At 38.1% G+C, this 25,264-nt stretch overlaps 1 protein-coding gene and 1 non-coding gene across 2 annotated transcripts in view; both read left to right on the top strand.

Annotated features, from left to right (window-relative positions):
- The window catches only part of LOC145688467 (ras and EF-hand domain-containing protein-like), a 261,492-nt gene that overhangs the window by 111,378 nt on the left and 124,850 nt on the right, over window positions 1–25,264 (top strand). The window contains exon 2 of the mRNA XM_081762733.1: window positions 8,064–8,216. Coding sequence (XP_081618859.1) covers window positions 8,064–8,216 — 153 coding nt within the window. The remainder of the gene's footprint in view (window positions 1–8,063; window positions 8,217–25,264) is intronic.
- TRNAC-ACA (transfer RNA cysteine (anticodon ACA)) lies at window positions 12,457–12,528 on the top strand. The gene has a single exon. It is a non-coding gene; the product is annotated as a tRNA-Cys (tRNA).

The raw sequence follows: 25,264 nt of genomic DNA, 5'->3' as shown, positions 1-25,264 counted from the left end.
TTAGGACACCTAAATGGCACATGCCTAGCACATTTTGTGCTGTTAGGGTTTCTTCAGAAACATTATGTAAAACAATTGAAAACATATCGCGCGGTTTGCATTTTGAAATTTTGTGTATGCCTGGATTTGTTTAAGTATTTCTTTCTATTGTGTTTGTCTGTAGCTTCAATTCAGAAGCCTTTATAATTAGATGCCAAACATAATTGGCTATCACGCAGAAAACAACACCGAAGATTCTATACTGGTGTTAATCTATCACAGAGGCTGTGTTTCATTTCAACTACCGGCATTTGACACACAACTCCAAATGGAAAGTGAGTTGTTCTAACCACTTGTTTGTATTGTATTTTAACACAATCGTGTTAACACATAGGCATGTCGTTGAAGCAACACAACGATTTTTACAGTGTAAGGATTTCATTTCTCTTTTCTTCAAGCTGCTGTTCTAGCTACTCTACCAGGCGTAATTAATCTCGGAGCGGGCGTTAGTTGGGATGCCTAACTCACGGATTTTCTACCTCAAGAATTTATGTAGCCCACTGTACCTTTTGAAGTTGGTTCATACTTTTTAAGATTTCTTTTTTACTTTTACTTTACACTAAAATCTCCTATTTTTTTTTAAAGATGCTAATAATTGTGAAAAGATGCTAATAATGTGTAAAAAGAAGAAATTAAATGTCGACTAAAATCAGGGAATTCGTGTTACTATTCGGTTCAAAATCTCTTGTCGTCGCGAATTCTGTCGAGGAATTTGAAGCTTAAAATATATAAAACGATAATCATGCCTGTTGTTCTGTATGGTTGCGAAACATGGTCGCTTACTCTGAGGGAAGAACATAGACTGAAAGTATTTGAGAACAGGATCCTGAGAAGAATATTCGGACCCAAGAGGAACGAGAATGGGGAATGGCGGAAGCTTCATAACGAGGAACTACATAGTTTATACGGTTTACCCAACATTGTTAGGGTCGTCAAGTCTAGGAGGCTTAGGTGGGCAGGTCATGTAGCTAGAATGGAAGAAAGTAGAAACGCTTTCAAAGTCTTGACTGGTAGACCCATAGGAAAACGACCATTAGGAAGACCTAGGCGCAGATGGGAGGATAATATTAAGATGGATCTTGCAGAGATAGGAATACAAAGTAGAAACTGGAGCCAATTAGCTAAGAATAGAAATCAGTGGAGAGCTTTTGTGAACGCGGCACTGAACCTCCGGGTTCCATAGGCCATAGAGTTAGTTAGTTAGTTAATAATTGTGTAGTACATTTTTGAAACTTTTGAATCAGCACTTAACATTTTCTTTCCCCATATCTCCAGAAATAAAGTGCTCTTCAGCAGAAGGTTCTGTAATTTAGGTTCAGAAAGCTTATTCTGTATCAGTCGTTACGTAAGCTGGCTATCGAGGTTTGACGTAAGTCGCTCGGAAGTGCTTGGAATTCTCTAAATGTCGTTAATGACTTTCGGAAGCTAAGTAACGAGAAGTGACTTCGTTCAGGTCGACAGCAGAAGGGCTGAAGAGGTCGTTAGTTGCTACCGAAAATAAAAGAAATATGGCTGCCCCTGTTAAATGGTTTATAGTAGTTTGCATTGTATGAAAGAAAATTATTCCGAGTATGAATGTTGCAGAATGATATTATACGCCAAGTCGAAGCTATTATACGCCTGCGACAGAAAAGATCAGTAATTCCGAGTCATATACAGATAGGTTTTAGTCCAAATTAATAACCAGACATAGAAGTTCAAATTGTTAATTATATATAATTGGTTTCCTTAAAATATAATGGGTAAAATAGTTCTACCCGATTTATAGGGTCAATACGTATGATACAATATGGGTATATGTAGTAATAATACACTCTCTAAGTATATTATGTCAAAATATTCATCCTGTTCCAGTTAACAAAAGTAATAAGAAATGACATTTCGTAGTCAAACTACTATCTCCACTCTCTTGGTTAATATGAGTATGATTATTGCACCTCATCTTTAGATGGAAAAAAATCTTTGAGTTTTACGTCCCACGATTATGCCGGTTAGGCTAAAGGAGACGGTGATGGAGAAAACAATTTTTGGATAATAAAAAACAGAAATAACACAGAAACTCTTCAGTTACCGGATCAAGGCTAAAGTAGCCAAGCCTCGGTTACGACAATCGTTTTGAGGAAATCTTGTGGGGTACTAGTAATCGAGCAGTAGTCGGTTAAATCATACTTGAATCACTAGAATTATTATGATATTGAGAACGTAATTGTAGTCATACATTATGTACACAGGGGCGTGGTTAGCGGGGTGCCAGGAAATGAAGTGTACCCTTTGAGTGAATCTGCGTAGCTCCTTCCACACCTCAGGTTGTCGAGGAAGAAAACATTGATGTTATAAGTGAATATTAGAAGCATTATAAATTTAATTTCTGAAGTGATAAGCCAAGTTCCCGACTAAGGTCTTATAAACGGAGAGACCTTTCGTTTACGGGTTTTGTCCGGACGTATTACATTTTTTCAATTAATTATGGCTGTTTTGAGTTAAAAATTTCGGGCATCTTCGGAAATAGTAAACCAAATATGTCACGTTCGAGCACCGAAGCCAACCTTCGCAAATGGAAACAATTATGAAAATATGTTTTTTTTCTTCTTTTACGTGTAATAATATACGTTGAAATGTTATAAAGTGTATAAAAATGTAACATTGATTAAAATAATTAATGATAAGATATGAAACTATATATACGAATTAGCACATGCTTTTTATTTATGCCTCCATAGGTAAAAGAATATTTCCAATGAAAGGAAAGACAGTGAATATAGTTCTAGCATCCATAGTAGAATAAAAAAGAAAGGAAAGAAAGAACAGCATTTGCAACGGGTATGAATGTAATTGTCGTGCATATTGTTATATTTCTTCAGAAAGAGGTCAGCAATAGTATTTATGTTAGCTCAGTGGAAGCGCGGGACTTCTATTCGTAACGTCGTGAATTTGCTATTTGTTAGAGTTAAACTTTTGCTATGGAATGCTATTTCCAGAATGCATAAAAATTATATAAAATAATTTCTTTAAATTAAATCAATTGTATATATATATACAGGGTGGCCCATTTTAATATTTCCACGGAAATATCTCAAAAACGGTTGAACATAAATGAACTGAACAAAAACTCAAATAGGAAATACCATTGGGCAAATCGAATGGTGATGTCGCAGTGCCCTCCAAGGGGGCCCGGAGCCCAAATTTTAAATTTTAAATAGAAACATGGGGCGCGTGGCACCTCTTTCAACAGATCTTTCAAAACTAAAAGCGATGTGGCAAAAGATTTTTCATATCGGTCACCGTATTCAAAATAACCGCCTAGATATGTTTTTTGTATCAGTTGAGTTGAGTTGATTTTAGTTTAGCGTCCCTTTCAGCAGCGAGGCTATATGAGACGTGAACCTACTGATTAACGTGGAATCCGAACCACATGACCTGCCGCCGGGAATCGAACCCGGGTCTCCCACGCCAAAGGCGCGTACGCTAACCGCTTAGCCACGGAGGAGCTCTTTTTTTGTATCAGATAAACGTCAAGTACCACTCATATTAAAATGGTTGAACATAAAAATGAAATGAAATCTTTGAGTTTTACGTCCCACGTTATGCCGGTTATGCTAAAGGAGACGGTGATGATGAGTAATGAATGAAATGGTGGAATGCAGAAAGTGGGAAGAAACGGGAGAACCCCGAGAAAACCCACGCACATGGTGTTTGTCCACCACAAAGTTCACTTGGCGGGGGCTGATATCGAACCCGGGACCCCAAGCACCAGAGGTGGTTGAACATAAATGAATCAAACAAAAACTCAAATAGGAAAGACATGGGGCAAATGGAATGATGTCGCGCTGTCCGCCAGGGCTGCCTTTCATGGGGACCCAGGCCCAACTTAGAAATTTTAAACAAAAATATGGGTCAAATGATACCTCGTTCGATAGATCTTCGTAAACTAAACAGCGTTGTGGAAAAAGATTGTTCATATTGGTCACCGTTTTCAAAATAGTAGCCAAGACATGGTGTCTGTATCAGATAAAACTTTCAGTGCCATTAATATAAAAACGGTTGAAGATAATAACGGATGAACAGAGTAAATCTCTTACAGGAAATCACAAAGGGTATTTACCATTCCACGCCTCGAAAATGTTGCAACAGAGGTGATTAGAGTAAAAATGCCATAATGCAAAGGAGGAAATCTAATTTCTAGAAAATCATCGTTCCAACGTCCTCCGTAAGTGGGTGAAGCGGGACGGGAAGGAACCGTGAAATTGCAAATGAGAACCTTAGTTTTTGCAAATTGTATCTACACAACAAAATTATCTGAAGTGTGTTTTTATAAGAGATATATGTCTGTAATGGAAAAATTCTTGTTAAATGGTACCATCCATTTCGATTCCAGGCAATGACCTATGCAAAAATGAATCAACTGAAATGCGAAACCAACTTGTCGAACAATGCAATTTTAGAACAATGTGTACAAACGTTGGTTTTGCTCAAAAGTCGTCTGCACAATATTGGTTCATTACAGCAAGGGGGTCGATCCTGGGGGGACGCCTCCCAAAGATATTATGGACCCCTATTTTATTTATGAATATACAATATTTGGCATAATTTGAATGCAATTTGTCTTTAAATCCTCATATATATACCTTATGCAACTGAATGCCTTCCCCCCCAAATTTACAGACAAATCGGCGCCCTAACATTACAATACCAGTCATTTGTCTATCCAAGTGTTTCAGACAAACCATAATTATTGCAGGGGGCGCGGTGGCTCAGTGGTAGAGCATTCACCTCCGGTGCTTGGAGTCCCTGGTTCGATCCCAGCTTGTGCCATGTGGACTTTGTGGTGGACAAACACCTTGCTCTTGGGTTTTCTCGGGGTTCTCCCGTTTCGTCCCACTTTCTTCATTCCACCATTTCATTCATTTCTCATCATCACCGTCTCCTTTAACATAACCGGTCATAATCGTGGGACGTAAAACTCAAATACTTCATTTCATTTGTTTATAATTATTGCAAGTAAAATTGGGATCCTCATTTGAGATTTTACCATTCATTTCCGCTTCACCCACTTACGGAGGGAGATCGGAAAGATAATTTTGTAAGAATTAGACTTCCTCTTTAGCATTGTCACTTATACTTTAATTTTTTTTCTCCGTTGGATTATTCTCGAAGCTTGGAATGATAAATACCCTTTGTGATTTCCTATAGGAGTTTTACTCTGTTCATCCGTTATTATCTTCAACCGTTTTCATAATAATGGTACTACACGTTTTATCTAATAGGCACCATGTCTTGGCTACTGTTTGGAAAACGGTGACCCATATGAACAATATTTTGCCAGAACGCTGTTTAGTGTATGAAGATCTATCGAACGAGGTATTACTTGACCCATATTTTCGTTTAAAATTTCTAAGTTGGGACTGGGCCCCCATGAAAGGCGGCCCTGGGGACACGGCGACATCATACCATTTGCCCAATGGCTTTCCAATTTGAGTTTTTGTTTGATTCATTTATGTTCAACCATTTTCATATGAGTGGTACTGGACGTTTATCTGATACAGGTAACATATCCAGGCTGTTATTTTGAATACGGTGACCGATATGAAAAACCTTTTGCCACATCGCTTTTTAGTTTTGAAAGATCTATCGAAAGAGCGGCCCTGGAGGGCACTGCGATATCACTATTCGATTTGCCTCATGGTATTACCTATTTGAGTTTTTGTTCAGTTCATTTATGTTCAACCGTTTTCGAGACATCTCCGTGGAAAAATTAAAATGGGCCACCCTATATATATATATATATATATATATATTCACTTAATCATTTCGGAAAATAAGTAATTATTATGTTCAAAATATAGGATCTGAGATATAGTTGATGTTGACAAAACATCGGCATAGTATATGTGAATGTTAAATACAAATTAAGAAAATCGTATAATAGTAATAAATAAGTTGTGTAGTATATTTGTCTGCACTTATTTGTTATACGGAGGTTACTTCTCAATATTATGATTACAGCAAGTAATTTACGTTCTTGAAATATAATCAGAGGCGTAAAGAGAACGTGCAGGTATAAAGAGAAAATATCCTAAATTGAATCTTATTTCCAGACACAAAACTCACGATTCCCAGAAACAAATCCACGTCTAACAAACTTATTTATGCTTTAGAAGAAAGGCAGAACAGGACTTTTTTCCATCGTGTGTCAGTTCCCCAATCCATCGGGTACTCTGAAATTTTTTGTATATGGATGTGGTGAGGCTTTGGATGCTTCCTCTTTCTATCCTATATATATGGATCCTATATATATATATATGGATGTATGCATGTGTGTGTGTTCCAGCAGAACTGAAACGCCTGGAGCAATTTTAACCAAACTCCCTACTCACATTACTTATAGTCTGGAAAAGAGTAAGCACACCGATATGGAGTGGGATTAGGGATATACATAAATATGATGCAAAACGATCGGTATTAGTGTCTAATGAATAGTTTACGCGCATCTCAAAGTGGAGTACGCGGATTCCTGGGAACCCGCGACGCCTAAAAATTAGAATTTGTTGTAATAAAATGAAACTCAAAACTGTTATGTAAGAAGTAATTTTAAGATTAAGAAGCTGCAACTGTGTTCAGTACGAGTACAAAACAATTTATCATTTCCAGTGCTCAAGGATTTCATTGATTCTTCAGGTGAAAAAAATCTGCTGAAATGCACAAAACACTTGCAGAACACTTGAAAGCATTAGCTGCAAGTTTTCGAGAATATTTTCCTGTTCCACAACCTGGTAAAGGTTGGGTTGAAAATCCTTTCACTAATGTAGAAATTCATGACATACAAAGTATCAATCTCCCTAACACAGAACCAGAACAGCTATTGGAATATCCTGTGATACTTCATGGAAAAACGTTTTCAAAGAAAATGAACTTTGTAGCTTATGGTTGCGTGTGCGCTGTAGTATGAAGTGTTGTTTTCAAAAACATTGTAACATTTGATGCCTTTCCCTACCACTTATTTATGTGAGCAGATCGTTTCTGCACTTTGTAGTATTAAAACCTTAAAAGGAAATCCTCTTAACCGATGAAATCGGATTTAAGATTGATGGTGACAAAACTTATTCCAGATTTTAATGCAATTATGGAAATCATTAAGAATTTCATTTCTCATATTAGTGACCCCACACTTGAGAATTGTTTATCAAGTGAATTTCCTTAACAAAAAAAAAAAATGATTTTCAGTCTTGAAAGTTACTGTATTTTCAATTGAAACAATCATGTTTCAATCATGTTTCCAATTTTTAGTAGGAAACAATCATGTATCTTCAGAATAAATTACTTATTGCATTATTTTCCTTGTTCTCTTTCTTGTCAGTGGCAATTCTAATTAGTATATTCTTTAATATGTGAAATTTCAGATAGCATTCCAAGGGAGTCCGCAGATCACTTTCCGAATGAACAGGGATCCGCGTTATCGGAAAGTTTGAGAACCACTGGTTTACGGGGTCGCTTAGGTAAATAGTGATACTCCAGATGCCGTTCAACTCTGATTTTACCTCCGATTTTCACTTGGGATGGTGTGACGTACTGATGTAAACATATTGAAATTGAACCGACAACAGTGTCGAATCATTAGTTTTCAGCGCCGCTAAGTTAATAGTGGCAGATCTGATTTTGTTTAAGTCCAGGTTCAGCCCCTAATTGTAGCAAAAATCCCCATTACCTTTAGGTTGAATGGATTCCAAAATTTGCCGTAATACTAGTCACCAATAGAAGGCTATGGTACATTGTAAGATTGCAACTTGACTTTGCCGCATTCCAAAGAAAAACGACGCTGCAACTCAAGTTTTCGAACAGTTTGTCTAGAAGGGACTGATTTGTTTGACCGCTGTACCGAGTATGGAAGTAAATTAAGTTTTTTGTTTGCATTCAATATAGAATCGTTTTTGTTTACACAATGATTGATTTGGATTAGGAGATAAGTATTTAGTTTCAGTCACATGATATATGTAAATTTTTAAGAATGACGCTTTTCTTTCTTCCAGCGGAGATAAGTTGGCTGAATTGTACCAAGAGCTTCAAACAACCGATACATCTCCTCAAATAGTCTCTCATTTTGAAGGTGTTCTCAGCAGTTTGCTCCATGACGTTAAAAAGCTTCAGGAAGAAAATTCACAAATGGAGGAAATGTTTAATAAGTGAGTAACCTAAATTATGTTTTGTGTTAATTGTCATATTTTAGCAAAATGTTTTTGTGCAGTACAGTTTTTCTAAATGAATAATAAAAACTTCACACACTAGAGAGCAAAAGAGAAAAAATAATTGCACGTGTTGAACACAGAAAAGATTCCAATCTAAATTTTCTAGGAGATAAAACAGAGTATTTGGGGAAATAAAATTGGGCATATGTGATAAACTGCTTCAGTTTAAGGTCCAGTGATTATATATTTTTTAGAGTATGCCCTATAGAATGATAAATGAAAATAAAATATTATGAAATAATCTAGGAAATGGTAGGAAGACGAGGGATATTCCCTACTAGGATGACGATTACGACAAATTTATATTGCTTCGGTTAAAACCAGGGACTTCTCGCATTAGAGGTAAGTCTTTTACAACAGAGCCACGTATTCGTAATATGCAATACGTGAAGTTCATTAAATAGTAGAATTATTCTGAAGAAATATTATGTTCTGTGCTATAACAGAAGGAGCATCAACTGAAGTCATCATTGGTTGTCAATGCTGTTTCTGGCATAACTAGCAGCAAAATTGAGGAGGCTGGAATGTTAACTGGGTGATTTTCCTGAGAAGATTATTTACCCTAGGAGTGAGTGTAGATTTTACAGTTTACGTACCATATTCTTCTTCAAATTCTATAACTACGAATAGTTCGATGTTCCTTTTCAAAAAGTTCTTCGTACTGAAGGTTCTGCAATTTTGCCAGTACAAACGCGAACTTGAACAGTTGAGGAATTATTTAACAGAACAGAACGAAAAGTGCATTTGATGTTACAGATCATATACAAATATTGGAGGAAATAAGAACAATGCATTAAACTACGTCAAACATAGTACTTACTCTTAGGCCACGCTAATGTAAAAGTAACCAAGAAAGTTCTGTCGCTTTTTGCGGAGGTCTGTGTTCGATTGGCCCTTATACCGTGATTTAATTGCGAATGGAGATAAGGCAAAGGTCAGTTGTTGGTGTCGGTATATGCAACAGACAACTTGGTTGTGGCAGTTCAGTTACACCGTGAACTTCCGTAAGGACAAAGTGAACATGGGACCTCTACAGGGCGTCATGAGAGCGTGTATGCTTTACGAGTTCAAACTGGGATCAACACCGCTGTAACGGAGCGCAAAATATGCCAGGCCTTTGGTGAGGGTGTCGTGACTACGCAGACAGTACAGCGGTGGTTTAACAAGTTTAAGGACGTTGACGAAACACTCGAAGATGCACCACGTGCCGGAAGACAATCACATGTACAAAATGAAGATCTTCAAGCAGCAATTGAGGCGAACAGTGGCCAGACATGTAAGGAACTGGTACTACAATTCAGTGTGAAGGAGTAAACCATTCGGCAGCACCTCCATCAACTTGAGAAGCACTACAAGTTGGGTCGATGAGTCCTATATGATTTGAGTCTGGGCCAGAAGGCAACACGAGCAGACACATGGGTTTCTTTGCTGTCTCGTCTAAGGAAGGAGTTATTTCTGGACAGGGTGTTGACATGTGATGAGAAGTAGGTCTTGTACGAAGCTCCACCACGCTGCCATCATTGGTTAGCATCCCATGAACCGGTTCCCAAATAGTCGAAATCAGTACTTCACCAGAAGAAGTTTCTCCTGTGGGTTTGGTGGACTGCTCGCGGCATCGTGCACTGGATCAGCAGGTCAGAGTATCAATGCAACTGTGTACTTTCAGCAGTTGAGCCGTGTTCAAGAAAAACTCAAAACTCTGGAACCAGCACTTCTGAATCGCAAAGTGGTTTTCCTGTTACAGAACAAAGCTAAGCCCTACGTGGCTAGGATGACCCGGGTTACCATTCTACGACTTCGATGGGGAACACTATTACCATGCTCCATACTCCCCAGACACTGCCCCGTTAGATTATCATCTGTTCCATTCCTTGGACAATCACGTTAGAGGACGCCAGTTCAAATCCCTAGTAGAGGTGCAAAATGCACTTGATACATTCTTCGCTTCACTGCCCATCACGTTCTATCGCGATGGAATCCATGGCATTCCAGAGTGTTGGCAGAAAGTCTTCGATGCTGATGGGGACTATTTTTGATCTTCCAGGTACGTCTTAGATGACATATCGGTGTTCGAAAGTTGTGGGTGAAAAAGCGACAGAACTTTCTTGGTTACCTTTATAATTTGATCAAGCAATCTTACTTCCCAATTTTTTCCCTGCTCACTTATTATCACAATATAGAATTCTCTGCCTAACCGACTGTATACTTGCCCGTCTGGTCAGGCCCGTATTTAGGTAAGTGCTATTCTCTGCTCGAGCACAGGGCGGCAGAATTTAGGGGGCGATAAATTTTTGGAGTTTTTAAAAGTTCCCAGTAAAGTAATATTTAAAACTAGCAACCCGCAGAGGCCCGCACAAGCGCGAAAAAGTATGTACATGTGTTTAATTCGCTCTAATTAGCTAGCTTATCATATTCTTATTAAAAAGTCATCCTCTCCCAGCCCCACTCCAAGGGATGAGGATGAACTTGAACATCATGAAAACTGATATTATTAAACTCAGCGACCTCGAAAACCATGAATTCAAGACTAATTCTGTCGTTTTCGATTACTCTTACAATCTCGCCCCCTCACTGGGGAGTGGAGTACCTTGAAGTTTAATTGTTTTAAAACTGTCACTATTCATCTCAGTGACCACAAAAGCCGTGAATTCAACTCTAATATAAGTCGTTTTCGGGGAAGGAGGTGGGGCGGCAAATTTTGTGCAAGGGGCGGCAAATTATTTAGAGCACAGGGGGCGCACAATGTACAAATACGGACTTGCGTCTGGTATGCTACATCATTTACAGCCTGTGTCCGACCAGTGACGATTGCTCTGTGGAAGAGACGGAACAGCCTGTTCCCTTCCTTCTCTGCCTCTAATTAAGGTTTGTGTTATTTTAAAAACTTTCAAAAGAAACCGTTTTTTCTAGGGAAGAAGTCCACTTGCTGGCTTACCGAAACCAGGCAGGTGCTTTTGTCACTTTTGTCGTCTGCACTGCAATGTCATTCTACACTCAATAGACTGAAATAGTGTGACGTCACATCCGTCTCATTGCTATGGTGATCGTAGTTTTATTTTCTAAACAACATGGCCTTAGAACCTAAGTACAAAGCGAAAACAGTGACGTGTTAATTTCCGAATTGCAAACATCAGAGTAAAAGAAACACTTCTATGTTTTTAAAAGATTCCAATGAATGAAACTACGAAAACATAGAAAAAGCAAGCAATTTGGTAAATATGTTAAAATATGCCAAGCGTTGAAAGTGAAATGTTTCCCCTGATATCGCAGATTTTGTGTTTTATACATTTAGAGGTTACGTTAAGTGTCAAAATATATTTAGCTTATTTATTATCGGATATTGAATTTAAATAATTGTGGAAAAGTTTTATTTAGTACCATCGATATCACACATTACATTCCAAACGTGTAGGTCTGCAAAAATAATGTTTAAAGCTTATGCTGAACCTCTCATAATTGAATGTTTCCTTGTTATATTTTTAAGGTGAGTAGGAAGTATAAGGAAAGATTCGATGCATGTTAACTGACCAGAAATTGGTCCAGATTGAAAATTCTCAGAACGCATATGGTTACAAGCTTCGTGTCTTTTTTTTTTTTTTTGATTGATTGTTTCTTTATTTTGTAGCCACTGTAACTATGTACTCATATTTTGAACGGTGGGCGTAAAATAGCTGAATATGCCAATATAATTAACATCAAAGATTTCAAAGTGGACTATTTTTTCTTACAGACAAATTAAGTATTTGTTCTATTTTCATTGTGCCGACAGCTCGTCAGTCTGTACCTTATGAGTATTTGTATTGCTTGTAGTTATTTTTCTTCATTGTGCATTACCTGGTAATGGCATTGGTATTACTTATGAAATTTCTATCTTATCAGATTACCTAGAGATGCCCCCTGTAGAAAAAGGTTCCTTATATATTACTTGGTTAATAACTAGATTTCACTCAAAAATTTTCTAAATATTGGACCCATATTCTTAATCTGTATCTTTCCCTGTCAACTTTACTTTGTCCTCAAAATATTCTAAAATTATTATTAAATGTGTGTTCTTATTAACAGTATACTTCATAGTATTCCTAAGGCTTCATGCGTTTGCTTGGAAAACAACATGGCGATCACCATGGTAACGAAGAGGAAATGACGACATCACTATTTCAGTCTATTGTTCACCGCGGGCGCGATGGCTCAGTGGTAGAGCGTTCACCTACAGTGCTTGGGGTCCCTGGTTCGATCCCAGCTCGCGCCGTGTGGACCTTGTGATGGACAAACACCGAGCTCGTGGACTTTCTCGGTGTCTTCCCGTTTCCTCACAATTTCATTCATTTCTCATAATCATCATCTCCTTTAGCCTAACCGGCATAACCGTGGGACGTAAAACTTAAAGATTTCATTTTCAATTATTGACCGGTGGAAAGAGGAATGTTTTCTTCCTAGAATAACCGAGCAGATACAAACTCATAAAGATGAAGCTACTGGAAGCGGTCTCGTTGATCTCTTCCCTTCAGTGCATTGCGCATAGTAGAAATTTAGCGTTTCCTTCAGTTCGTCTCATTTACGTAATTTAATTTCGTTAAACAATAAAACAATTCATTCCGTTCATTCTTTGCTATAATGTTGTAAGCCATTTTGTAACACTTTCTGAAAAAAAAATCGGAAAGGCTTAGTTTTCAATACTGCTAGTTAAATCTGTGCAAATAAGACAGTATAAGAACAGGTGTTCAATAACTGTTGCATGTTCGCGGTGTTGGAAACTTGGTCTTACGAATTCATGGGTGAGTAGATGGGACTTTGTCCATTTGTTCACTGTATTTTATAATAATGCAAGGTTACTTTAAATGATAGGCCTGCCCTTACCTCACATAACTTAAAGCCGAAAAAAATCTTACACAATTCATTTTCAAAGTAGCTATTATATTTCTACGAATAGTGCGTGGAGTTAGCGTAAAAATATTTCACTTCCGGCTACCAATCTGCAATTTTACACAGTTCTTATATGTATACCAAAAGAACAGAAAGCCTCCAGGAGACACTCGATCCAATGTCCAGAACTCGTGTGTTGACGTCATCAAAATGGCGGACAGCTCGATTCAAAAAATAAGCCATATTTCCGTTATTTATGGACCGATTTTCTTCAACCATGTCTCATTTTAAAGGAAATTAAATTTGCAATAAAACATCTTACCAAAATACTTCCCCTAAAATTAACCGTTTCGGAGTTATTTAAGAATTTAAATAAATTAATGAGAATTTATTGAAGAAAAATACAAAATAACTCCGAAACCCTTAGTTTTAGACGAAACACTTAGGTAACGTGTTATATTGTTAATTTTATTATCTTTAAAATGAGCTATTAACGAAGAAAAGCGGTTCATAAATAACTGAGATATCACACATAATGTGTTAATTACATTATTAAAATGGCGGTCACGACTTCTAACAGATAGCGACAAATTCAGCCAAAATACTTCACTTCCATATACCAGTCCCAAATTTTACACAGTATTTATATACATAATAAATAATTTTAAAATACCTGGGAGACATTTGATTTAACACACTGAACTCCTATGTTGACATCATCAAAATGGCCGCCGGGATTAAAAACATAGGTTTGCTTAAATTCAAACTATCTCCGTTACCGATCATTTATTGAGTCTTCCAATTGTTCCATTTGAAAGAGCATGAAATAAGTTACAAAAATGTTATTCGATTTAGTTTATAGGTAAATGGTTTATGAACTATGCTATATGAAATATGCGTCATGTCGGCAAATGCTACAGAGAAAAGCCAATTTGATACGTTTGTCGAAGATCGGTTGATCCTTAAAAAAGTTTTCACCCATGAAGTCATCAAAAGAAACATCCTTCCCTTGATGAGTGCTAAGAAAGTTACAGTTAAGTCCAAAGACAAGCAGAAAATAGTAGAGCTGAGAAAAGACAGTACTGTTTTTGCCAAGTTGTACGTTGCCAGTCAATCAAGGGGAATTGACGTCAGAAAGTTCTTTGCCCATGAAAATATCTCATGTCCACCTTCCATATCCGACCGCGGTAAGCTCAGAAAACCAATAAAAAAATCCGACGTGGTGCCCTGTATCGTCGAGTCAAGCGGAGTTCGGGTGATCACTGCTCATTAGCCGGAAGTTTCTTCGCTCATAATCGATGCAGCAGCCTTGATTCATATGCTTGTCCCTAAATCCAGCCGAACATCTCAAGAGTACTGCAACCAGATTGTTAAACCATACATTCTAATCAGATTAAGATCTGTGGAAAGAGTTGGCCTAGTTTTTGACCGCTACCTACAAGAAAGTCTAAAAAATGACGTAAGACAGTTGAGGGGGTCTGGGATCAGAATAAATGTAAAATCTAATGTTGTCATGCCCAAGTTTTGCAGTATGTTCCTTGTTCACAGTAAAAACAAAGAAGAACTCTTTGAATTTTTAGCTGGAAACCTGGTCAAAATGGATCTTCCCGCCGGGAAAAAAGTTATTTGCACCTACAGAGACACGGTAATTGGATCGCAAATGGAGGCGACATTTGAAGCTACATTTTCCGAATTCCATGTAGAAGCCGATGCCCGTCTCCTACTTCATGTATGGCGTACAATGGAATAGTCGGGTTGTTCTAAGGTCATGGTGAAAACTGTTGATAGTGATGTGGTACTAATTGCTATGTATGCCTTTTCTAGACACTGAAAGAATTTTGGATGGAATACGGCAGTGGAAAACAGCTACAATGCCTTCCGATCCACGAGTTGCACAACAAAGTTCCACGAGGAGTTCCAGATCTTTTGCCTTTCTTCCATGCATTTACGGGGGCTGACACTGTGTCAAGTTTTGCAAGGATTGGTAAAACCACTGCATGGAAAACGTAGATGACTTTCCGAGACGTAGACAAAGCTTTTTCGGCATATTCTCAAGTTCTGGACAACATCTCTGAAGATGACGACACGTTTTTACTCATGCAACGCTTTGTAGTTCTTATGTACCATTCACCAACCTCTGCAGAGACCGTCAATGATACCAGGTGGATTCTCTTTACCCAGCAAAACAGACCCATTGAAAATATTCTACCAACCAGCAACGCTCTGTTGCAACACTTGAAGAGGGCCATCCTACAATGAACTTTGTGGACAAACTGTCTTCAACGGAACAATCAACTCTTGGATCCTTGTGAGTGGGGATGGAAGAAGACCGCAAATGACTACGAGCCCCTCTAGTCGACAATCCCAAACTTCACCTGGAACAGCTAAAAGAGTTGATAGCATGCAAGTGCAAACAGATTTGCACGCGATGTCGATGTGTACAGGAACTTTGCACTTTACTTTGTAGTTGTGAGGGTCAATGCAGAAATTAAGTTTAATCTTACAAACTTGTCACTTTGTTTAAAGTTTACATTGTTTTCAATAGTTGTGCCTTCCGCGTTAATAATCCATATGGATTGTACATGTTTTCATTGTGAAAAACTGTTGTAAATATCTGTTAAACTTCCTAAAAAAGAAAAGTTTTTTTTTTTTTTTTTTCATTTTTGCCAATCAGTAAAAAGAGGGTATGGGATCCACTCAAAGATGTAAATAACTATTTTTATTTTCATGTTCACTCTTTTATGAATCACTCATAAAAAAATATACAAGCATGCAACATTGCAATGGATGTAATGTGTATTTACTTGACTGAACGCCTCTTGTAATAACAGAAATGTCATTGCAAAATATATTAAGCCAACAGCAACCATTTCACAACATTGAATTTTACTCCCTTCCACGTTGTCATCGACATAAACCATTTACAATCGAACAAAATTTTTGTAGCTTATTTCATGCTCTTTCAAACGGAGCAATTGGAAGACTCAATAATATGATTGGTAATGGAGTTAAGTGTATTTAAGCAAACCTATGTTTTTAATCCCGGCGGCCATTTTGATGACGTCAATATAGGAAGGAGTTCAGCGTGTTAAATCAAATGTCTCCCAGGTATTTTAAAATTATTTATTATGTATATAAATACTGTGTAAAATTTGGGACTGGTATATGGAAGTGAAGTATTTTGGCTGAATTTGTCGCTATCTGTTAGAAGTCGTGACCGCCATTTTAATAATGTAATTAACACGTTATATGTGATATCTCAGTTATTTATGGACCGATTTTCTTCGTTAATAGCTCATTTTAAAGGTAATAAAATTAACAATATAACACGTTACCTAAGTGTTTCGTCTAAAGCTAAGGGCTTCGGAGTTATTTTGTACTTTTCTTCAATAAATTCTCATTAATTTATTAAATTCTTAAATAACTCCGAAACGGTTAATTTTAGGGGAAGTATTTTGGTAAGATGTTTTATTGCAAATTTAATTTCCTTTAAAACTAGACATGGTTGAAGAAAATCGGTCCATAAATAACGGAGATATGGCTTATTTTTTGAATCGTGCTGTCCGCCATTTTGGTGACGTCATCACAGGAGTTCCGGACATCAGATCGAGTGTCTCCCGGCGGATTCTTGTTCTTTGGTATACATATAAGAACTGTGTAAAATTGCAGACTGGTAGCCGGAAGTGAAATATTTTGGTGGTTTCTGACACTAACTCCATGCACTAGAAATGGCTAACCAGATGTTTATGTTGAGTAATAAATTGTAATATTGACAATGTTTAGTTTGTTATTGAGAAATGACTTTGGAATGTTCCGGAATTTAGTGTTATACATTTAGATAATGTACCTCATTAATAGTCTAAGAGGCATTTTCAACCAATTATTGCGTTAAAGACATTTGAAAAAAATGAAATGAAATCCACTATTATGCCGGTGAGGCTAAAGGAGACGGTGATGATGAGAAATGAATGAAATGGTGGAATGAAGAAAGTAGAGGAAACGGGAGAACCCGGAGGAAACCCACGTACACGGTATTTCTCCACTAAGATACAACAAACAAGTCGCAACTTTGAACACCGTTACACGACCTGACAAATGGTGATAAGGTGGAAGAAGATTCCTAAGATTTACAGATGTTACTAGGAATCAATCATTTGCAGCATTGGCAGCAGTGTAAAAATAAAACTGAGACGCGTGACTAATGAAAGTGAATGATTATGAAATTATGGTGAAATGATAATGTTGGAGAAAATGAGAGCACTAACAAGAAAACCTACGAACACAGTACATGTTCTTTATATTAGTAAAATATTTAACTCCTGGCGAAACAACCGTTAAGGAATCAGAGCCTACAAGCCAGCATATGGCACTCATGCCTTTGGGGTGATGTATGGTCAGCATATCGGCTTCCCTTACCGTTGATGCTGGATTTCTAGACCGAACTTCACTACTTGTTACTTTCAAATGGCTTCCCAATTATCCTTACACGTTGGGAAGACGTCCCAATGACAACACCATCTGAGGAGTACGAATGGGGTTACTTATCTTTTCTGTGACCAAACCTGGCATTGTTTGACTTCTCAGGAGAAGAGGCATTTTCCATGTGCAGCTAGAGCGTTGGCAGTATATGTTAATATTATGTTATGTTTTGTCAATGGCAAAGGTGTGTTGGTTTTCGTGACCTGTCTCTCGGCTGGAAACAACACCACACGCCATTGCGTCCAACGATTATTTCGTGTAGGTTACAGGAGACAGTGATGATGAGTGGATGACATAATGAAATGAAGGAAGTGGTAGAAATGGGAGAACCCCGATGAACTCATGCACACGGTGTTTGTTATCGCGAGTTGGGAGTTGGATTGAACCAGGAACCCCACGCACCACAGGTAGTAAACGCTATACCGCTCTCAATGAACTTTTATTGCAAAATTAACATAATACAGAAAGAGATCAACAAAAAGCTATCTCTCAAATATTAAGACAAAAAAGTGTCAAAGAAGAAACTGAAAGGGCGGGGAAGACAAAGTCACAGGAGACGTTACTTCATCGAAACATGAAGGAAGAATATTGAAATTCGTTAGGGAAAACGTACAACAGATAATACATTCAAATAATTACAATGAGTACATTGGAGGAAATCAGTGCAAGTTTAAGCATCAAGAGTAGGAGAATAACTAGGAAAATATATAATAGTATTAGCAATCAAAAATAAAACTATGTTGTGTTTGATAGAAGGATACAGATAAAACTAAGGAAAAAGAACGTATGCAATGGTAAAAAATGAAGGATGTCTGCTAGAAACACGCCCTAATAACTGGACTAAAAGCTCCAAAAGCTCCCAGACCGGGGAATCGACCATACAAATAATATAATGATGCTCAATGGTATCGATTTGTCCGCACAAGGTACAGTGGGAGTCAGGAATACGTGCTATCTTAAAGAGAGATCGTAAGTAGGAATTAAGCGATGAACAATTTGATACCAATCAGATTCTATATGAGATAAAAAAGGAGCAAAAATATTACACCAGATATGTGGCCAGTGCTACTGTGGATACATCTGGGGTATGTGTAATGTATAATGTTCAAATACTGAAGCAAGGAAGGTCTGATATAATGTACGTACAGAAGGGAAAATACGTGGAAAAGTGTACTCAGAGTGAAGCCACAATGAATCAGTGAGTATGATGGACAAACGTCAGAAAATATCAATAACGGGGAGTTCTGGGGTACCAGATAGAACGGTCAAAAATACAGAAGCCAAACGTGGTTGTAAAATAGAGAATGAATAGAAGGTTAAAAAATCTAGCATATAAACAGGTTGACATTTAAGGCTGATGTTAATAAGATCTAAGCCACCTTGAGAACAAGGGAGGTATAAATACGTCGTTTTGAGATGAAAAATAGCCTTGTCACATGGTCCCTAAAAATAACAATTCACATTATTTTTAGCATGAAGTTCAAGGAGAGAATAAACCTGAGCATAAAACCAAAGTTTGGGTGTAATGTACAAATTAATGAACTGAAATTTATGCAATAAGTGCAAGCGTCAAAAATAATTGTAAAAGATGTTTTTGCTGTTTTTGTTCAACAATGTGGTTGTTCAATGGAGTGAAAACAATGGAATAATATACCAAGAATGTGGAAGTGACAGGAAGGATGAGAGAAGCATACGGTTGATGAGCTGGGAGGGAAAAGCCATTAAACGGAAAAACAGAAAATTTCTGTGGATTATAAACCAGACCAGAACAGCTTGCAAAGTGACGAAGAATATCAAAACCTAGGAACAGATGAGACGGGATGACGAATACGATGGTCAAATCGTAAGCATACACAATAACATTAAGAGAACGAAACGAATGAGGAGGTAATCAAGCACATTTTCGTGCGGTTCTGAGTGTTCGAGAACACGCGTCTCTTGTGAGTATAGTTTGATTTTATATCTAGTTTAGAAATAGACTTTCAAGAGCTCTCTCGTGGATATATAACTAGTACACTCGCCTTGGCCGCGTGATGTCCAGATACGATTCACATGACTCTGAGTCCGACGTTAAGCTGTAGATCCACGTTTTATGTAGCCTCGGTTCTAGTAAGAGAAAAAAAAACTGAAGGCAAACCAAACAAAGCGAAACGCGATTACCCATATCAATTAGAACGTTATTATAAAAAAAATCCTATTTTACAGAATGTTAATAATAATAAATTAAATCAGTTTTCTAGCTTTACATCCTACGATTCTCTTTTAATACTAAAAGAGACAGTTGATTAACGAAAGTAGATCATTATGAAATAAGTGGTAAAATAACAACGTGGGAAGAAATAGGAAAACCTCGAGAAAATCCACAGACACAATGTTGTCCACCACAAACTTGTGTGGACGGGGATCGAACCAGGAACTCCTCAAACCAAAGATGAGCGTTCTACAACTGAATAATAATAATAATAATAATAATAATAATAATAATAATAATAATAATAATAATAATAATAATGTTATTTTTCATTCCAACTTATATAAGAGTGGAATTTCTGTGTCGTTTTAAAGACATACTTTCAACAAACAACAAAAGTTTAGTTAAAGCAAGCTTAAATAACATTTTGATATGTCGTTTTCACAGGCAGTACGAAATTAGTTAAATCCAACAACTTCACTGACTCTTTTTTCTCATTTCATCGTATTCGGTGTAAGACTCATTATGAGTTCTTAGAAGCTTAGATGCCGCGTGTGAATTACTTCAAATATGAGATAAATGATACTTTCGTGCCAATTTCCTGTTTCATGTAGAAGTAATCAATTAAACAATTTAAATAACGACTACTAGGTGTTCTGAACGTTACCTTCAATCGTATCCCTGACAAATTTTGTTTAAGCATTCTAAGGTAACTGTAGGTATATACGCCAGTGAAGCTAAATACGCCAAGTGTTCAGTACTTTTACGTTTTCGACGAAATCCGCTAAAATGCGCCTCCAATATGTGTCACGGTCTTGGACAAGTTTGATTTGACGAATACTTCGGGAGACAACGCTGAGACCGCCATGCCATGCAGTGTTGTTTGCTTCGGGAAGCTTCCGTGGAAGGACGTTGTTATTTGAATAGATGTAAGAATCCGTTATTAGTACCGTGCTAATTCAGAACACTGCCGATTGTTTACAGCAATGTATGCCTTATTTCGTGTTCGTCTCGGAACACTTTCTTTTGTAAGTGAATTTTCACAGTATTTGTGATTCATGTTAACTAAATCAAAACTAATCATGGTGCAGCGAAATATGCCAGGACTTGTGCAGGACTGACTACAGAAGACAAAGATGTTTCCATCTGTTCCGCATGTTTCACGTAATGTCCAGTGCGCGAATTAGACAATTTATATTGGGTGGGGGGATAAAATTAGGCCACTTTGAAGTAGAGTCTGAAGGTGCAATAATTCAAAATGAGACAATAATGCCTTACCCCCCCCCGACACACACATAAATATGATATGACATCTGTAATAAACAATTGATTAATTCAATAAATATACCGACAATAACTATGTATATATTGTTTGACATGCATAGAACACACCTAATCTTTCTGAACGTGTTTAAATATTGTACTGACTCTTGTGCTCGTAGCTCTCTAGGGATTATTTACTTAATAATTCGGCCCGAGTGATAGCCATGATCACAAGCGTATGTTAATTTTTCCGCTCATATCGAAATATTCCACTTTGCGTTATTACACACAGCCTTGCGAAAGAATACCTACTTCAGTGTTACGAAAACCACTAAAATTATCAGTTAAACCGGACTTACTTTAAAAAAAATCTAGGTGTTAGCCTATCATGGATTGTTGCTGGTCCGGATTTCTGGCATCAAGGTCAAATCGAAAGCCAAATATTTAAAAGAACTCTCAATTCAAATTTCGAGCTTGCGTTTCTACTTCTCGCTAATGCTGCGCCCTCCACTTTTTTTTCAAATATCGATTCCATGACGGAGCTCAGGAAATAAACACTTATAATTACTTTACTATTAGGTTACGGCTGAGTTTATTCACTATGTACTACGTTATCAAATGAAGTACAAATATTACATTGAAGTTCTCCACATAGCATTATTGGCGTGGACAGCAAACTGTAGAGCGAGAAGAAAGATGGAAAGTCAAGGGTTAACTTTAAAAAGCCCGCTTCAGTTGAAGTGCTTATACAGACACTGACAATGAATGGCGCGGAGAATCAGTCGTATTATCAAATGCTGAAACAAATCTTATGCGCTTACTCACCTTCATTAACGTGTCTGCTCACTACGAACGCACCGTTAGCATGTACGTTAACATATAGCCGCGAGAGAATATATAACTCAGATTTTAAGTACAGTTTCAAAAGTTCATTTCCGTAAACTGTAAAAGGCAGTGATGTTCAGGCAATAATAGTCCATTTGTGTTCTATTAAGTCCACTTGTTCTACTTATTGGATATTACAAATATTATGCAAACTTGCAAACTAAAATGAGGTATAACAAAAATTAAAACAAGATGATAATCGACACAAATGTAAAGGATGGATATGACATACCCGAGTATGATAGAAGAAGCTATTTGTTTACTTCTTGGCCAACCGCTAAGAGCACTTATAAATCCATATGCTACTTTGTTATGCGCAATTAGTACACGAACGACGACGAACTGAAGGTATGAAGATACCGTTGGAAGTAACAACTATAGTAATAATAATATAGTTCAACTAAGCAACGGTGAAAATAGTGAAGAAATTAGAAATGACCAAAACTGAATAGTTTACATTGCTCCTTTCGAAATACGCCTAGCACATTAAACGTACAAGAAATGACAAAAATCAGTGAAATTTGGCGTTATACTAACAAGGGACATCACCCAATTGTCCGGCTCCGATTTCAATGAAATTTTCCTAGCTGATATAGGACATATATGTATTATTTGTGATGACAGAAATTTTTGCCATGGTGCATGTTTTCTATTTTTTATAATTTTTAAGATTTGTGCTGTGGTTATTACCCAGACAGCATATTTGCTTGCCGCAAGCTTGCCTGCCACTTTTATTTGATTTTATTTCGCTTTGGCTTATACACAAAAGCTTATTTCTGCTTAGCGCAAGCTGTAGTGTGGGCAACCCACGCTTCACTTGCGAGACGCTTTTCTTTAGATTGAAGTAAAAAGCCAGCGCGCGTTCGATTTTCAGTTGTTCTCAAAAACCACGTGACGCTGACCTCTTAACTTTCGGCGACAAGGTAGTGTTCGCGTTGTTGGCGTCTTGTTAGCCTTCAGCTTGAATAAAGGACAAACTTAATTATTTTTTTTAATTGTGCCGTCTAGTACTCTAGAATTCTAGTTCACGTACCTATAATGTCACTCTTTATTTCCTCATATTTCGGTAACCATGAGGCATAACGAATTGTAGTATTTATGTATAAAGCATAAATGTGAACATAGATGGCAGCAGGTTTGAGCCTACTTATTTCGCAAAAGAAAACAGAACTGTTGGAGATATTTTAATATAAACTTCAAGTTTAACTTATAGTATAAACTTTATCTGAACGCTGTGTTTAAAGTGCAAACATTTTTCTGCGTTTTTATATAAAAAGGTAGAAATTTCAAGTACTCGCGGCTAATGTAGCAACATATTAGATATTTGTAAGAAGCAACGGCGCGTTGCTCTCGGCACCAATACGAAAATACAGCTCTTACAGTCTCCTGGCTTAAAAACACCACCTCCACCCAAACGTTCTCCTTTACTATCTGTCGTAATTCGTGGGGTTGACCCTAGTATTACTGAACAGGAATTGCTGGAAGAACTCAAAGCCGATAACATCCATCCGAGTCGTGCACTTCGCATTAAGAACGCCGAAGGTCCTACATACATGGTGAGACTGCTTACAGACAACCAAGCGCTTATAGACGATCTTCTTCAAAATGGTGTCTTTATCTATCGTTGTCACCATCGCGTCGAGGCATCTCGCACGCCACCTCCTCTCTCACGGCGTTGCGAAAATTGCTTAACATATAATTCCCATATGACCACTCAATGCACTCTTCCACCTAAATGTGCACACTGCAAGGGCCCACACAAGATTAAAAACTGCACACTTCTCCAACAACCTCCGGTATGCAACACTTGTGATGGCGACCATCCTACCTACTCTTACAAATGCAAAACCAAACCGAAACCGCTGCCGGATAAACCCGAAACAGTCGTGCCGCTCCGCCTCCACGCTTCTTCCACTCCTGTCAATACTTCAACTGGCACCCAAACATCCTTACTTCCTCCTCCTACAGTCGAAAATATCTTACAATTTATCACGCTAGTCTTGCAAAATGCCTTCCCGTTCCAACGTGAGGCCATTTTGTCACATGCAACAAAAGCTGCCTACGACATCTTTAATATCCATATGGCAGCCACTTATTCTGGCCTCTACTCTCACTTTCATTTCCATTCTGAATCTACTCCTCCTGTTCCAGATGGCGGGGAACAAAAATAAGAAGGTAGTCAAACTCCTATTTTCCAATATCCGCTCGCTCAAGACAAACAGAGTTTTACTTGAAACCATGGCATCCTCACTCAGTGTCGACTGTGTTGCGCTAAATGAAACTTTCTTAAAAACTACTGATCGGTACTGCTTCCCACAATATCACCTCTTACGATGTGATCTCCCTAACAACATTGCTCGTGGTGGAGCCGCTATTGCCATTAGGCACTCCCTACCCCGTCGTCTTGTCATCCCACCATATCCTGAGCAATATTCTGAACACGTTATCAGTACCGTCTATTTTCCAGCTCTTACTCTGACCTTAGCAACCATCTATGTACGATCTACTCAACCGTTGGCATACCGGTTTCTCACTTACTTGGACGTCAACTTTAAATCATACGCAATTCTTGCGGACCTCAATTATCACTCACGCACTGCGGCGCAAAAGCAGCGTTTCCAGGACTTCCTTCAAACTACCCATAGTTCTTGTATTCCTCTGCCACACCACACTCGGCCTGCGAGTCATACCACCCCTGACGTGGTAATAGTTAGTAACAACCTACTGCCCAAATCTTCTGTGGAGGTACTTAGCTCTGTAGGCAGTGATCATCTCCCGGTACTACTTACAATAACTCCATCTAACATCCAATCCAGGGAACCACCAGCCTCCCCTGCGACCTACAATTTCGCCAAGGCTGACTGGGAGAAATATCGAACGTACATCACGGAGAACTTGGCTTCTATTCCCACCGACGTCTCGTCTCTCGCTGACATTGACCATGTCTCCACATCTCTCAGTACCCTCATTGCCGGCGCTACTGAACACGCAGTTCCTAAACGTACCTCACACTCGCATCGCCCGAGCCTACCACATCATGCAGTTACTCTACTTCAATGGTCTCATACCTTTCTGACTGAATACAGGCGAACTCACGATCGACACTTTCTCCTACTCCATCGACAGTTCCAACGCATGGTCCAACACTACATCATAGCCCGGAAACGCCTCGACTGGCGAAATTCTTGCAATGAGTTGCGCAATGAAACCAATGCCACTAAATTCTGGCACTTGTTTAAACGGCTCACATACCAACGCCGAGGTTCCCACTATCCTATTCTGGTCGATGGCAACGTTCCTACCA

Source organism: Thermobia domestica, chromosome 6, assembly GCF_964235325.1.
Source record: "Thermobia domestica chromosome 6, izTheDome1.hap1.1, whole genome shotgun sequence".
Lineage (NCBI taxonomy): Eukaryota > Metazoa > Arthropoda > Insecta > Zygentoma > Lepismatidae > Thermobia > Thermobia domestica.
The sequence above is the reverse complement of the archived record's forward strand: the minus strand, read 5'-3'. Positions and strand labels throughout refer to the sequence as shown.